At 33.3% G+C, this 17,363-nt stretch overlaps 1 protein-coding gene across 2 annotated transcripts in view; it reads left to right on the top strand.

The window, feature by feature from the left end:
* LOC140435024 (dynein axonemal assembly factor 10-like) overlaps positions 1–17,363 on the top strand; it is a 38,415-nt gene that overhangs the window by 1,805 nt on the left and 19,247 nt on the right. Inside the window, exons 2-4 of one of the 2 annotated variants that reach the window (XM_072523688.1) lie at positions 3,499–3,629; positions 7,210–7,427; positions 10,081–10,313. In XM_072523688.1, coding sequence (XP_072379789.1) covers positions 3,499–3,629; positions 7,210–7,427; positions 10,081–10,313 — 582 coding nt within the window. The remainder of the gene's footprint in view (positions 1–3,498; positions 3,630–7,209; positions 7,428–10,080; positions 10,314–17,363) is intronic. The other variant, XM_072523689.1, reaches the window with a different exon arrangement.

The following is a 17,363-nucleotide window of genomic DNA, read 5'->3' as shown; positions in this document are numbered from 1 at the left end:
GAAAACTAAGTTCCTGTAGCTGGCTGTATAAAATGTATCACAAAAAATTTATTAAAATCCTTTATAAAAGGTATATAATTAAAAAACCCAATTGGGCTATATCAAAACAACAAAACTTTTCGGAATCCATATTCCATCATCAGTGTCTAGGTGTACATGTATTGAGCCACTAAATGTGTATAGTTACTAGTGGTAACTCTAACATCTTAACATATAAGATCTCATAATGTAAAATAAATTTAAACCAATAACTTTTAACGGGTTTTTACCCAGATTTAGTGGCCCAATACATGAACACCTAGACACTGATGATGGAATATGGATTCCGAAAACTTTTTGTTGTTTTGATATAGCCTGATTGGGTTTTTTAATTATATACCTTTTATAAAGGATTTTAATAAATTTTTTAAAAAGTTTTGCAAAAATGCATTTTGTAGGTTTTTACAAGAGCGAAAAGGCTATTTATATTTAATCCTTTCAAAACCTCAAGTTTCAAAAAGGAGTGACCTTAAAAGGGTCGGTAAAGGTAGTTTTTGCATAGTAGTACAAGATTTAATTCTTAATATTTCACTCAATTTTTGCCGTACAAAAAATTTTCGCAAATCAAATTCTTCGAAATTAAGAAACTACTTTATTTATTTTATTTATAAACTTTTTTTGTATCTCTATTGCTAATCTTTCTATTTTGAAGAAAAGGGCATTTTTACCAAACTACAAAAATTAGTTATTCACTTTTAATTTCAGTTTTTTTAAAACTTATTATTCAGAAGTCAGTCAAACTTCAAAACATAAGTAAAGAAGATTGAACAAGGCCAACGGCTAATTTGGATAATGATGGGGGGCTGTTTCTGCTCACTTTCTCGCTGTAAAAAATAGGGAATGATTTTGTTTTCATCATGTCACTAAATTTTTGTGCTAGAAACTTTTTTTCGAAACACCAAAGTTTAGCATTCGACGAAGAAGAGCTAACCTATAATAAAGTATAGCTCGGTTATTATTCATCATCATCATCATATGCGTCCACTGCTGGACATAGGTCTCCCTCAGCTCTTTCTATCTGTCTCTGTCTTGTGCGGCTTTCATCCAGTTATTGCTGACACGCTTCTGGTTTTCAGTCCATCTAGTTGGAGGGCGGGGTCTGCTTCGTATTGCTTCTTATCTTGGTCTCCACCCGAAAATACGTTTTGTTCATCGGTTGTCTGATAATCTTGTGACGTGTCCTGCCCAATTCTATTTTAGCGACGCGATTTTTTCGATGATGTCTGTTGTTTTTGTTCTACGACGTATTTCTTCGTTTGGGATTCGGTCTCTCAGAGAGACACCCAACATCTGGCGCTCCATAACCGTCTGAGTCACGCGAATCTTATTCACTGCCTTTTTTGTGAGTGTTAATGTAACTCCATAAGTGAGTACAGGTAACACACATGGGTCAAAGATTTTCCTTTTGTTTTTCCGATTTCCGATTTAAATACATAGTTTAATCTACCAAACGCTGTTCAGGCTAATCCTATATCACGTGGGAGCTCACATGTCTGGTTATCTCTGCCCAACCGAATTTCATGTCTTAAGTACTTATACGATGTAGTCTGCACAATATACCCTAACACTATTATTGCATCATCCATATGATCGGCTATAAGGATGATGTTATCTGCAAATGTCAAATGACTGAGCTTCTCTCCGCTTATGTTGATACCATTCTTGTTCAGATGTGCCTTCTTACAAGTATGTTGGATAGAAGAATAGCTTGGGAGAGACTGTGTCTCCTTGCCGTACTCCTCGCTGTATACAGAATTTATTTGTTTCTTGTTCAGATAGTCTTACGCTAGCTGTGGCATTTTGCTAAATATATTTGATTGTTAGTGTAGCAATAGTCTATTTATTCAGCATTCTGTCAATGCTTTTAACATTTTCTGATGGCTTATGGTATCGAATACTTTCTCGTAGTCGACAAATATTAGTGCCAATGATTTGTTGTATCATGCAGACTTCTCTATCAGGTTCTTTATCACTAGTAAGTGGTCGTTAGTGATGTATCCCTATCTAAATCCAGCTTGTTCTCTAGGGTGATAGAAGTCTAATTTGGTGTCCAGTCTTTTTTTGATAATTCTTGTGAAAAGTTTATAAATGTGTAAAAGCAAACTGATAGGACGGTAGTTTTTTAAATCTGTTGTGTCTCCTTGCTTGTGTAATAAACTAATGACTGCATTGTTCCATTGAGAAGGAGTTTTTCCTTTGTAGATGCATTCGGTGAAAAGCTTGGCCAAAGCCTGGATAATTTTATTTCCACCTAGTTTGACTTCGATCACTACTCCGTCATCGCCAGGGGATTTGTTATTTTTCATTTCTAAAAGTGATGTTTTAATTTCGTATGGAGTTATTTCTGGCATTAATTCTGATCCCTGGTTTGTGATTTTGGGCAGGGGCTGATCTTGCCTTTCGTCGGTGCTTTCATATACTTCGCGTTAAAATTATTCGATAACCTCAAGGATTTTGGTTCTATCAGTAGTAATGTTTTCATCTCTTTTTTATTTTGTACATAATTTTGTTGCCTGTGTTGTTCGTATTCCGCCTCAAAACTTTCAAACTTTTGTTTTCTTGAATTATTTTAATAATATCTCTTGTATTATTTTCTCTTACGTCTTTTTGGTTTGACCGGTGGATATCGTTATTTAATTTCTTCATTCTTGTGTAGTTGGAGCCATATTTTTCCGTCAGCTGTCTTCTTATACCTATTAGCTCTTTGGTATTTTGGTTTAGTTTTTCTTTATGGGTCAGAACGGTCGAGCAGCACTCTCTTTCCGTTTCTTTTAGAGCCTTTGTGATATCTTCCATTTCATCTTGCAAGTCTTGTATATGTCTGGTTAGTGTATCTTCATACAGGTCGTTGTTTTCTGAGGGAATCCGTTCGGTTATTATAAGTCTTAAAAAATTAAAATAAATCTATTGTGTTTATTTTTTTGAAAGGTACATTTTTGTTGATTACAGTTTTTTTTGATAAAACAAATAATTTTTGAGATATTAGCAGAAAACTGATTGAAAACATTGATTTTTTCGACATATAAAACTAAAAACCTCGATAGCGAATAAATCGAAAACTGGTAATTTTATCAAAACAATAGATACAGAATTTTTTGCTTAGAATTAATTTTTCTACCAATTTTTGTGGTCAAAATATAATAAAAAAAATTACACCCCCGAGATGGAGTGGCAAATACCCTCATGGTAAAATTGCCTTTCGGCATCATATAGATTTTGATCCTTGGACTATCCACTCCATATTCTCAAATTTTCAAGTAAATCGATCTTTTCCCCCTAAAAAATTGTGAGGGAAAAACCTTCGTTTCCTGGACTATACGCTTCGAGTCACCACTCTCTAATTAGCTCTGTAGAGCTCATCATCCCTCAAAACAGAGGGAGATTATATTTATTTTTGTATCCAAATGTACATGTAAGACGGTTTTTATAATTTATTATTAATTATGAAAAATGTTTTAGGGATTTGGAGGATCCTATTTGGCCAGTATATAAAAGCACTGCTCATACCGCTATCATAAATTCCATTGACGGTGTGGCAGGAACAAGTTCTGGATGTGGTGCACCAGAAATAGTGACGGGCTCTAGAGATGGTATGAATTTAAAAGCTTTGCAATATAGGTGAAAATATACCAGAGATATTGTTAGGTGGTACAAATAAAAATCTCTAAGAATTTTTCTCAAATATATATCTCACATATATTTGTCTTCAGATTATTTTGACCTCCATGAGTTTAACACTTTCTGCAGATATTTCAATTGAGGCATCGAGAGGACAAGGACGATAAGTGGCATTTTTGAAGTTTTTAAGTTGAGTGTAGAGTCGTGTTATGGAAGCCATACACGTTAGGGTTTGCATGATGGTTTTAACCTTGCATGCATAACCGACAGGTATAAAAGAGAAAAAACAAAACAGGCAATAGAGGCAAAACAGGCAATAATAAGAACATGATAGTTTTGAAGAGGAGCGTACAAAAAGGGAAAATAGAAATTAACAAACTGAGAAACAGAACTGGAGAAGAAACAACGAACAGAGATGAAATATTAAGAATAGTCGAAGAGTTCTACACAGAGTTATATAGATCAAGAAAAAAAGATAACAATACGGAACCTCCAATTACACTAAAAACTGGGGTATTAAACCAAGGATCAGATTTAATGCCCGATATAACAAAATCAGAAATCAAAGAAGCTTTGAAGAAAATGAAAAATAATCGAACCCCGGGTGAAAATGGAATAGTATCAGAAGCACTAAAAATTGGAGGGGATGTATTACTTGAAAAAATTAAACAACTTTTCAATATCTGCCTTCACAGCGCCAATATTCCAACAGACTGGAATAACGCTACTATGATTCTATTACACAAAGCAGGAGACAAAGCAAATTTAGAGAATTACAGACCGATTAGCCTCCTCAGTCATATATATATATATATATATATATATATATATATATATATATATATATATATATATATATATATATATATATATATATATATAAGTTGTTTACGCGAATACTAGTTAAGAGAATGGAAAGAAAATTAGAGACTTATCAACCAAGGGAACAGGCAGGATTCCGAAAAAGTTACGGAACAAATGACCATCTACAAAATATAAAAACCCTAATAGAGAAATAGAGAAATTAGTGGAATAAACCTCTAGTTCTAATATTTATCGATTTTCACAAAGCCTTTGACACAGTTGAGCTAAGCAAAATATCACAGGCGCTTAAAGAATGCAGGCTAGATTATAGATATACTAAATTATTATACAAAATATACCTGCAGGCAACAACCACTGTCAGATTACATACTAACAGTAATCGCATAAAAATAGAACGGGGGGTTAGACAAGGAGACCCAATGTCACCTAAACTTTTTAATACGGTGCTATAACATGCTTTTAAGAGTTTGGATTGGATGACAAAGGGAATAAAAATAGATGGAGAATATCTAAACAACTTACGTTTAGCCGATGATATACTTACCCGATGATATACGTACAGGAACTCGTTGTGGCTACAGAAAATGTAGGTTTAAATATAAATATCTCGAAAACAAAAATCATGACCAATTTGGTACCCAACCAGAACATGAGTATTGGTGGGAAAGAAATAGAACTCGTAGATAGATATAAATAACTGGGACACGAAATTATGATTGGCAGGGATAACCAGACTCATGAACTGAAGAGAAGAATCGGCCTTGGGTGGGCAGCATTTGGAAAACTGAGAGAAACTTTTAAAAGTGAGCTGCCCACATGCCTAAAGAGAAAGGTATTTGATCAGTGCGTCCTCCCAGTCTTGACGTACGGAGCAGAAACACTTACCTTAACAAAAGCAGCAGCTACCAAACTGAGAGTCACGCAGAGAAGAATGGAGCGGTCCATGTTAGGAATAAGTCTGCGAGACAGAATAACCAACGAAGACATCAGGAGAAGAACCGGAGTGACTGACATCATCGAGAAGATAGCCAGACTAAAATGGAGATGGGCAGGGCACATAGCCAGAATGACAGATGGGCGATGGACAAAGAGGTTATTCGAATGGAGGCCAAGGGAAGACAAGAGAAGCGTCGGTCGACCACCTACAAGATGGACTGACGATTTAAGAAGACTCAATAAAAACTGGATAACTGGGGTTGGAAACATGAGGAAGAGGCCTATGTTCAGCAGTCGACTCTTGAGGCTGGATGATGATAACCGAGTTCCATATTACACATACATGTTAGGGTTTGCATGCACAGTTTTGCCATTAACTCTTCTGTTAAGCTACGTGACGGTGTGTTCAGGACGCCTACGGTACTTTGTGCGATATATACCTACCAAACTACAATGGACGACAACGATGTGATAGCTGTACTTGACTTAAGACTTATTCTTTAGAAAAGAAAAAAAATAGAGACCGCACTGAATTGTCTAAACGCTGGTTATTAAAAAGAAAACATTTCTCCCATGTAAATTTAATAAATGAATTGAGATTTAAACCAACAGATTACAAAAATTATTTACGAATGGATGAAAAATTTTATTTAAAACTATTATCATTGTCTATTATCTTTGATTACTCCGTTAATACAAAGACAAGATACTGTTATGAGGAAAGCAATATCAGCACATGAGAGACTAGCAGTAACATTAAGATTTCTTGCAAAAGGAAGAATATACGAGTGTCTCAAATATTCTGCTATTATATCACCTCAGTCTTTGGGCCGAATAATACCTGAAACATGTGATGCTATGAGAACTATGGCAGGCAAGCTCGCTGGACGCCACACACGCTAGGATATGCTCGCAGGCAAGCAAAACCGAGCGGCATAAAATATGAATTTTCATATTTGCTCGGTTGCATGTATTATACACTGATAACTGTACAGTTTTATCACATACACGCTAGAGCTTGCCTGTCGGTTATGCATGCAAGGTTAAAACTATCATGCAAACCCTAACGTGTATGGCCTCCATTAGACATGTAATTTTTGTATATCCTGCTGTGTATCACTTTTAAAACCATCTTAATTAAATGACTCATCAGGTTAATTATTCTGTAGTCTTCGCATGTTTTTTTTTATATAGTTAGGAAGATCGAATTTAACGAGCATTGTGTAATTTACCAGTTTTAAAGCTTTTGTTAAAACGACAGTATAAGCTAAGTGTGTTTGTTTATCTTCCTTCTTGACTATGGTTTGAACCATTTTGGTTTTTTAGAGAGGTTTAGCATATTTGTTATTTTGTTTGGAAGCTTTCTTAAACCAATCTTCTCATAGGTCGAGTGTCGAGTTTTCCTATTTCCCCAAAAAGGACTAGGTTATGCCCTTAATTTTGTTTTCCTTTCTTTTAGCACGTGCAGTTTTAGCAGTTTTCCATCCTAGATCTATAGGACGTGAGTACGTCCCAAAGCTCACCGTTGTGTCTTTCAAAACACCTGAGCGCCGGCTTGCAAGGTGAACATACTTGTACCTAGAACTCTTTTTTCTCTTTTTTAATCCCCCCACTTCCCATCCTGACAAGTTTCGTTACAACTGTCCATACTAAAGTGATCTAAAATATGCTAAAACGAATAATCAAAAATAGCATTAAGTTCCATATAATCGAGTACGTGAGTAATACGAAAACTACTAAATGATCAAAAATATATTCTTTTATTTAAAATCAATTTATTTGTGTTTACAGGTACCGTTATGGTGTGGGATGTAAGACAAAAAGATACCCCTGTAGCTAAATTCGTACCATCAGCAGAAGCGTCTGCAAGAGATTGTTGGTCAGTAGCATTTGGCAACTCATACAATAATGAAGAAAGGGTTGTTGCTGCGGGATACGATAACGGAGATATTAAACTGTTCGATCTAAAAACTATGTCATTGCGTTGGTCTAAGTGTCTTAAAAATGGTGTAAGTATAATGTACATAGTAGCCATATTCTCTTCTTCCCCTCCTCTTCCTGTAATTCTTGCCCCCAGAAAATAACATACACTATAAAATAAAGTTGTACAGTAGGCGGTTCTGCAGACTATACAGTAATTTTATTATTTATAAATTATTTTAATTACACGAGTAATTTTAATAAATACGTGGTGAATCTTTTGATTATTCAAATAAACAGCTAATTTAAATTAACACAAAAAAAATTTTAGGAATTACATAAAACCGTTGTTAGTTAATATCCTAAGTATATATTTTAAAAAATTAAAAAAGTTTACCTACAAACGTTATACAAAAGGTTGTATAACGGACCTCGCCCGTCGTGTAAATGGACTCTTCCAACCGTTATAACTGTTACCAACCTTACCAAAATGCTTCTAAATAGGCTATTTCGTAATGCTACTTTCGTGACGCCGTGTCGTGGCGCTCGCCTCCACATTTTACTGTAGAGAAAAAGTAATACAACGTCAGTATATAAGCTTCGCTTTAAAAACGCGACAAAAAATAGCCAGAAAACTGCAGAAGTATAAACTTGTTAAATCTTTATTATCATCATCAACATGTGCGCGTTCACTGCTAGACATAGGTCTCCCTCAGATATTTTCATCTGTCTCTCTCCATCCATCTAAATCCAGTTACTGCTAACACTCTTCAGATCATCAGTCCGCCTGGTTGGTGGGCGGCTTCTGTTCGTTAGTGCTTCTTGTCTTAGCCTCCACTAGACAATACGTTTTGTCTATCGGCGCTCAGATAATCTAGTAACGTGTTCTATTAAATTCCGTTTTAGCGATGTGATGTTTTCGATAGCTTCTGCTGTTTTTGTTCTATGACGTATTTCTTCGTTTTGGATTCGGTCTCTCAAATAAACACCTAACATCTGGTACTCCATAGTCCTCTGAGTCAAACGAATATTGTTTACTATCTTTTCTCGTAATCTTTTTTATCTTTTTTGTAAGTGTTAATGTTTTCGCTCCATAGTGAGCATAGGTAACGCACACTGGTCAAAGATTTTAGTTGCCGAACTAAAATTCGGCAAGAACGGATAAATTAGAGGATAAGCTTAGTACAACAAGTTTTTTACTGAATAATCGTGTAAAGATACAGTATTCGTTATAAACCAAATTAGCGAGAAATCATTAGAGCATAATAGACCAGTGTTTCTATGTCTCATCGACTCAAACAACTATTCGACAGAGTCAGACTCAAAGATTTCTTTTGTTTGATAGAGAAGTTCCCTTGGATATAATACAAACTATTGAAGACATGTACGAAAACTACATAAATACCTACATAGGCAATGGAATACGACAAAAGAACTCATTAAGCTCTATGCTCTCTAATGTAATCGTCGATGAAGTCATCAAAAGTGACAACAAAGGTAGAGGATACAGAATGGACAATAAATAAATCAGAATACTCTATTATGTAGACAACACAATATTGATAACCCAAGGTGAAGGCACTCTACAATGGCTAGTTCGTATATTCAATACAAAAGCAAAAGTATTTAAGCTGCTATATTATACAAACTTTTAGGTTGTACAAAAAAAAACATCTGTAAAGATTATTGTATTGTCTGCATATCTAAAATCATTCAAACGTTCTTCGTTTATCAAAACGAACTCGCGAAAACTGAGCATCGAGGTCGTGTACGACAAGCACGGGCTTGATGGCTAGGCCTATCGATCGCCCAGTCGGCAAGGAGACCAAAACTTGTTTTGCCAAATTGACGACTGTGTGACCGAGCACACAACAGCCGAACAGGGGGCCGACAGTTTGCTGTCGACCCCCTGATCGGACACACATTTTTCTAGGGTCACAGAGCCCAAAGTAAAGCCATAATAAACTCAGTAAAGTAAATAGGGAGAAAAGCTACACTAAGCTACCCCTACAGATAGGTGGCCTAACCACAAGTCATGGAAAACGGAGGGTGTTTCTTTTCCCAAATCGCCCGACGTAACAGTTCAAGCCTCCTCTGCGTATGTCAGACGTAGAGGAGGGGTGGTGGAAAAACCTGGGGGTCAGATAGGTACCGAGCCAAAATGACTTGCTCTTTTGGAACGAGACCGGTCTGATCTTCGGACATGGGGGTCCCACTGTCCAGCAGTGGTACACTCATGTTCCATAGGGGTTGGGATGAACTCATGTGTGTGTGTGTGTGTTTATCAAAACGCTTTCATCGATGTCTTCCTGGGCTGCTTTAAATAACTTTTTACAGTTGATAATTATAAGGTAATTATCCTAAAATCTTTGCAATCGATGTGAGTGGTCAGTGCTTCTTTATATAGATATTATTTTATCGTATTCTATTATATGCTTCCTGGTAGTTGATGAAATATGTCATAGTTCTGCAGCGTTTTAACAGAACTTGTGTACTAAAAAGTGTTTCCTTTTTACCTAAAACATCCCTAAAACCAAACCGTGCGTGTATTAGTTGCTCTTCGCATTTTCTATAGATTCTGTTATAAATTACTTTTGAAAAATTTTTGAGTAAATAAAGTAGTAGCTAAAAGCTAATGCTTTTATATTCCTTACACTTTTTTGCTTTAGGTTTCTTCGGTAGAGTAACAAATTTCTTGTAGTTTTGCTTTAGATAATAATATTCCTTTTTATTTCTTTACAGGTGGTTGGAATTCAATTTGATCGAAAAAATATTGCCATGAATAAACTGGTCGCAACAACATTGGAATCTAAGATATTCTGTTATGATGTTAAGACTAAACACCATAAGAAAGGATTTGCTTGCGTGACAGAGAAAGCTCACTCTTCCACAGTGTGGACCGTTAAGCATTTGCCTCAAAATAGAGATATATTTATGACGACAGGTGGGGCTGGCAGTTTATGCTTATGGAAATAGTAAGTATCAAGTCATGTCTTATTTTTTTTTCAAACTTGTTCACAGTGTCCCTCCATTGCCGTCCTTCATTTTATCAATCTAAGTGTATTTTCCGCTTGTAATTCTTTTTATTTGATACTATTTAGTATTTGATTTTGAAGTGCCATTTTCTAATTACATATTTTGGTTAAGACACATCGAAAAGTATTTAACATTTTAACTGAGATTTAACATAAACTATTTAAATTTAAATTCACAGTGCCGAACATAAAATTAGGATTACCCCGTAATTTTAAGGTATTTTAGAAATTTTGATTTGTTTTGGTTGTAACATAGTTGACTAAGGGCCAGCGCCCACGGCGCAACTGTTTTAAAACGACGATCAGAAACCGATTGCCCTAGCAATTTTTTGTGGTCTCGGCAGCGTTAAAGCTAGGACATTCACTCACGAGGAAATCCGGCTTAAACTAGTTTCCAATTAGTCTAAAACCGTTTTCATTCGAGCCTCCTCCCGTAGTCATAGTTGCGCTGCAATTTGTTGTAGTATGTTGTAACCATCCTGCAAGGAAAAATATTTGGAAAACGAGGTCCAGGAAGAAGAAGAATATCTTCTTTAAAAAAACTCAGAATCTGGTTCAATACAACATCTGTGCAGCTTTTCCGCGCTGCTGCAGATAAGATAAAGATTGCCATGATGATCGCCAACATTCGTAACTGATAGGCACATCAAGAAGAAGAAGAATGTTATAACCCGAACATTTGGGAAACATTTTAGGATATAAATATTATTAAGATTAGTAAAATTATACGAAAGTTAAAGGCTCGGGCACACAGAACGCGATCTGTTGCTGCGGCTGTCAGCAATATATGACCGAGGCCGACGGGCGATCTACTTGTATTACACAATATAGCATCATCCCAGTCACATAAAGAGCGATCTGTCGCAGCAAGCCAGTCTTTAGGCGACTGCACAATTGCCCGGGAACGGCTACGAGAACGGAAACGGAAACGGAAAAAAGTTAACCCCTACGTAAATGAATGTTTAGATGCACAATAACCGAGAACGAGAAGCTGTCCGGTAACGTAAACGGGAAAGTTGCCCATGTTTCAACTTTCTCGTTCCCGTTGTATTCCCGGAACCAATCAGAAAGCAGTATTTAAAATACTGTCAAATGCCAAATAAAAATTTGTTTACATTGTGAGTGACCATTTTATAACCTAACCCTCTTGTTTATAAATATTTGAATGGTATGCTTTTTATCTTTATGCTTTATCAAAAACGAAAATATTAAAATCTCGTCCTCATTAAATAAATCCATATTTTCAGTTACGAGATATCCTCTTTTAATAAAATTAGAAAAAGATTGTTCCACAAAATTTATTTTGAGAAAAAAAAAATAATTTACAGCACAGGTGACAGTGACACAAAAATTTAAATATTCGTAGCACAAAACACCTTGTTTACCCTTAATTGTGAATCTACTAATGCTTTCATTTTCCGTTCTCGTTCCCGTTTCTGGTCAATTGTGCAGCCGCCTTTTATCGCTTTGCCGGGCGATACAATTGTATAAAATTACAGATTAGACTGGTCAAAAATTTTGTTTACAGCCGGAAAAATAAAAGTTTACCCATAAAGCATCATATCAATCACTTATTTTGTATTTGCTCTCTTTTTCAATAAAATACAAATGTTTGTTGTCAAAAAGACTAGAAGAATCAGTCTATATAAAAAAATCCCTCTCGGGGCTGTGGAACCTTCTATCTAATTAGCCTTCTTCGGCCCATCTTTGGACATAGGCCTCCCAAATCCTTTTCCATTCTTCTCTGTCTATTGCTATAGTCATCCACCTAGAGCCCACGTGCTTCTTGATATCATCTGCCCATCTCATTTGGGGCCTTCATCTGCTTCGTTTATATTCCCACGGTCTCCAACTTATAAGAATTTTGTTCCATCGGTCTTCTTTTTGTCTTATATTGTGTCCGGCAAATCTCCATTTCAATTTTGCAACTTCTTGTCTAAGATCCTCACTTTTGTTTTCTCTCTTATCCACTCGTTTCTCTTTTTATCCATTAGTCTTATGTGCAAGATTTGTCTTTCCATTGCTCTTTGGGTTTTTATGATTTTGTCCATGTTTGCTTTTGTAAATGTCAACGTTTGGGAACCATAAACGAGAACAGGAAGTACGCGTTGATTGTATACTTTGGTTTTAAGATGCTGTGGATATTTTTTGTTTTTAAGAATGTAGCTTAGTTTGCCAAATGCCGCCCATGCCAGTCTAACTCGTCTTTTTATCTCTGCTGTTTGGTTTTCTTTGTTAAGTTTTATACTTTGACCCAGATATATATATATATATATATATATATATATATATATATATATATATATATATATATATATATATATATATATATATATATATATATATAATCCTGAACTTGTTCTATTTCATCTTGTCCGATCCTCATTGTGATGTCTTCATCTGTATTTGTTATGATTTTGGTCTTGCTTTAATTCATATTAAGGCCTATCTTTCCAGCTTCTACGTCCAGTTCTTTCATCATTTCAGATAATTCTTCTTTTTTATCGGTTATCAATGTGCTGTCATCAGCGTACCTTAGATGGTTCAAGCGTTATCCACAAATTTTTATACCTTTTTCTTCCCATTCTAATCTTTTAAAAATATCTTCCAGAGCCTGATTGAAAAGTTTCGATGATATTGTGTCACCCTGTCTCACGCCTCTATTTATTTGTATAGATTTTGTTCCTTCATATACTTTAATTGTTGTTTTGGCTTCCTTATATATATTGGCTATTAGTTCCGTATATCTGTGGTTAATTCTGCTGTTAATCAAAGAACTTTTCACTGCCCAATGTTCGACACTGTGCAAAGCATTTTTGAAATCTATGAACGCTATATATAGAGGAATGTGGTATTCATTTGCTCGTTCTATAAGTATTTTCATACTTAGTAAATGGTCACTTGTACTGAATCCCTTTATAAAACCAGCTTGTTCTTTCGACTGGTATCCGTCGAATTTTGTTGTCAATCTATTGGTTAAAATTTTTGTTAGGAGTTTATACATTACATTGAGGAGTGTTATAGGACGGTAGTTTTTTTATATCTGCTTTATCCCCTTTCTTGTGTAGGATAATGGTTACGGATTCCTTCCAGTTGTTTGGGATTCTTTTTTCTTTTAATATTTTGTTAAAAAGGGAATGTAGAGTATTAATTACCACTTTTCCACCATATTTCAGCATCTCTGCAGTTATTCCATCTTTTCCAGGCGATTTGTTATTTTTCATTTCTTTCAATGCCTTCTTTATTTCTGATCTGCTTATTTCTGGCTGCAGCTCTGAGTTGTGTGACGATTAGGGTTTATAGAAAATAATTTATAAGTTATATACTACATAATATTAGATATTTGGTTGTTTTAAATAAGTTATATACTAGAGAATTTAATAAAAATATATTTATGTGAGGGCATTTTTAAGAAATTAGCATATAATAATTGTAAAAATATAATAGAAAAATATAATAAATTGTAAAATAATAGATTTAAGTGAGCCATGTGCCTAGGCAACCAACTATACATACTCCAAGTGTCAAATTAAGAATCATAATACGAATATAAGTGGGGTTATTATAATAATATATTGTTTGAAATGTGTATTTTATTAAATTAGAGTGTTAGTTACTAATTTAATTATATATTCTGATCTGAAAAGCCTAAATGTAAACAAAATTATTAATAGAAAAGAATGGAATTCTCTGGATCTCCGGAGATGGCCATGTTTGCGAAATGGTTTGTTCCAGAAAATTCAGACATGTATTAAATAGAACTGAATAGAACATGATATCTTACGAGATGGTTCTAGAATGTCCAAAAGATATAAATACCCGTGATTTGGAGTCAAGATGGCAGTTTTGGGAAGTTTTTAGCAGTTTTTAGTCTGAAGTCAAGCAGTTTTTAAGTTTTTTAGTCAGAAGGGAGTTTTTGAAAGTTTTTAGTCAGAAAAGTTTTAGATAGTGCAGTCAGAAGAGTTTTTAGGCAGTTTTGGAAGTTTTTAGTCAGAAGTCAAGCAGTTTATTATGAAAGTTAGTTGGAGTCAGTGAATCAAGTACAAATAGTCAAAATGTTTAATATAGTGAGTTGAATGAAGATTAAAAATTATGCATATAATTTAATGCACATTTATAATTATACACAAATAATTATTGAAGATAAAAAAGGTATATTGGAAGAAATTAAATTATATTATGGTTGGAGATTAGTATAAATCAACTTATAATAATTGGATATTGGTATATTGAAAAGAAGAATAAATATAAATGCTGTTTGCTGGTTTGGTTGGTGGTGTATACATGCTGGTGAAGAAAACTATATCTTAAATTGGTAGAAGCTGATAATTGGAAAAAGAAATTTCACAAAAACAAGGATAACCGAAGTACGAAGACTCTCAGTGGTGATTAGAATCTATATACTTAGTGGAAAATAGTTCATTTAGGCATTCAGTGAAAGAAAGGTACAAAATTTTGTTAATATAATTTAGTTAGTGTCATAACAATTTCAATTTTGAAGATAGTTTGTTTAAATTTTAGATTGTCTATAGAATTTAATTAGTTTTATAAGAATATCAGTTTAAAGATAGTTTATTTTAAATTTACATTGACTAGGTTAGATATATATGTGTGTTTCATAATAGTTATAATAAAGATAATTTAAAAAAGTACTTACAAGCTAATTCTTTGAGAACCGCGATAAAAACCCTATATATTATATTATTAAAAATACTCATTGCTCATCATTCAAACAAAAAACACATCATAACAATTTGGCGCCCAACGTGGGGCTCTCTATTTAAAAGAATTAGTTTGGGAAGATAAGTGCTCTCATATAATTAAAATAATTATCAGTAGAAAGAAAAAATTATAGATTTTATTTTTAATTATATTTGAACAAGTAAAGTCTCAAAATGAATTCAGAAAGAGAGGAAAATGTCAATATGGCAGCTTTGATGTCATTAATGATGCAGATGAACAAGACAATGGAAGAGAATTCAAAAGAAATCAAAGAAGACATGAAAAAAATGGAACAGAAAATGGAAGAGAATTCAAAAGAAATCAAAGAAGACATAAAAAAATTGGAAGAGAATTCAAAAGAAGTCAAAGAAGACATGAAAAAAATAGAACAGAAATTGGAAGAGAATTATAGAAAATTAGAAAAGAAAATAGAAGATAATAATAATAAAATTGTAAAACAAATGGATAAAAAACTTGAAGCTGCAGAGAAAAAAGTAGCAAATGAAATAAAAATTATACGGAAGGACTACAAGAAAAGGATAGAAAATGAGAGGACAGAAGTAAAGAGGATTATTCAAGATAATAAGATAGATATAGAACAGAAAATAGAGTTACAGAAATGTAACTTAGAAGTAAAAATTAACGAAGACAGGAGAAACACAGAAGAAAAATTAGATGATATACAACAAAATATCCAAATAAATAATAATCAAATAAGAAATGTGGAACAGAGAATAGATGATATTTCACAAATGAGAGACATAGGGAGACCTTACTTAAATTTAACAAATGAGACTGGGATTAAATTCTCTGGTAATATAAAAAATTTGCATCCTAGAGTATACATAAATAGTTTAAAACATAAATTAAGATTTGTGAATAATATTAATGATATTAAAGATTATATTAGAATGACATTAAATGACAATGCAGCAACTTGGTTTGCTAGTATTGAAAATGATTTAGATAACTTTCAAACATTTGAAAATAAATTTTTAAATTATTATTGGGGTGAATTAGAGCAAGCAAAGTTTAGAGAAATTCTATATTTTGGAAAGTATAATCAAAATTTAAAATCAAATATGGTAGATTATGCATTGAAATTGATAACAGTTGCAAAATGTTTAGAACCACCACTTAGAGAGGATGAAACAGTCTTAAATGTATCTAGACATTTTGATGCTGATGTTGTGCAAACCGTAACTGTACAAAATATTCAAACAATAGATAGTTTTATTAATTTTATTCAAAGAATACAAAGAGGCAATATGACAAGTAATAATAACAACAGAAAAAACAATAATAACTTTCAATATAATAAAAATGATATTCAACAATATAGACAATCATATAACATTAATACTAGGTATGGTAATAATTTACAAAATTTTAATAATAATAACAGTAATCCAAATAGACAGAACTTTAATAATAATACTAGTTATAATAGACAAAATTTTAATAATAATACTAATTATAATAGACAACATTTTAATGACAGTACTAATAATAATAGACAAGATTTTAATACTAGAAGAAATACAGAGCGACCTAACTATAACAGACAGGTAAATTGTGTTCGAAGGAATAGAAGCTGTGAAGACAGGGAACAAAATAGTACAAGGCAGGAAAATGTGAGTAGAAGTCATAGTAGGGAAAGACATAGGACATCAGATCCAAGTGGTCAGATACAATCTGACAATTCTAATAATCAAAATTTTGTGCAGTAAACTTTCTGAATTACAAGTTAGGCCATTGCTATTATGAAAAACCTTCTGAATTTATTTCTTTAGATGAAGAGAAAATTATTGAATCTATTAATTTAATTTATATAAATGCTTTGGCCAAAAATAAAATGATTAAGATTATGATAGATACTGGTTCAGAAAGTACTTTAGTCTCGGAGAATTTTATTTTTAATACATTAAAACTATCAGATATAATAAAGATTCCAAAAATTAAAATTATTGGTGCAAATAATAAGAAGTTGGGTGAAATTGATAAACTAGCCAATTTTAAAATTAATATTCTTAATAAAGAAATTAATATGCAAGGATTTATTGTCAAGGATTTATGTGTTGATATATTAATGGGAAATGATGAATTGGAAAAGAAGAAAGTAAAGATAGATTTTGAAGAAAAAATGGTAACTTTGGAAGGGCAAATAATTAAATTTATGCAGAAAGATGAGGTGGAAGAAGGAATAAGAGTTGATAGGATATTATTAAAAGAAAATAATGATGTTTATGAAGAAGAAATGTATTTTGA

This window comes from Diabrotica undecimpunctata, chromosome 2 (genome assembly GCF_040954645.1).
Source record: "Diabrotica undecimpunctata isolate CICGRU chromosome 2, icDiaUnde3, whole genome shotgun sequence".
Lineage (NCBI taxonomy): Eukaryota > Metazoa > Arthropoda > Insecta > Coleoptera > Chrysomelidae > Diabrotica > Diabrotica undecimpunctata.
The sequence above is the reverse complement of the archived record's forward strand: the minus strand, read 5'-3'. Positions and strand labels throughout refer to the sequence as shown.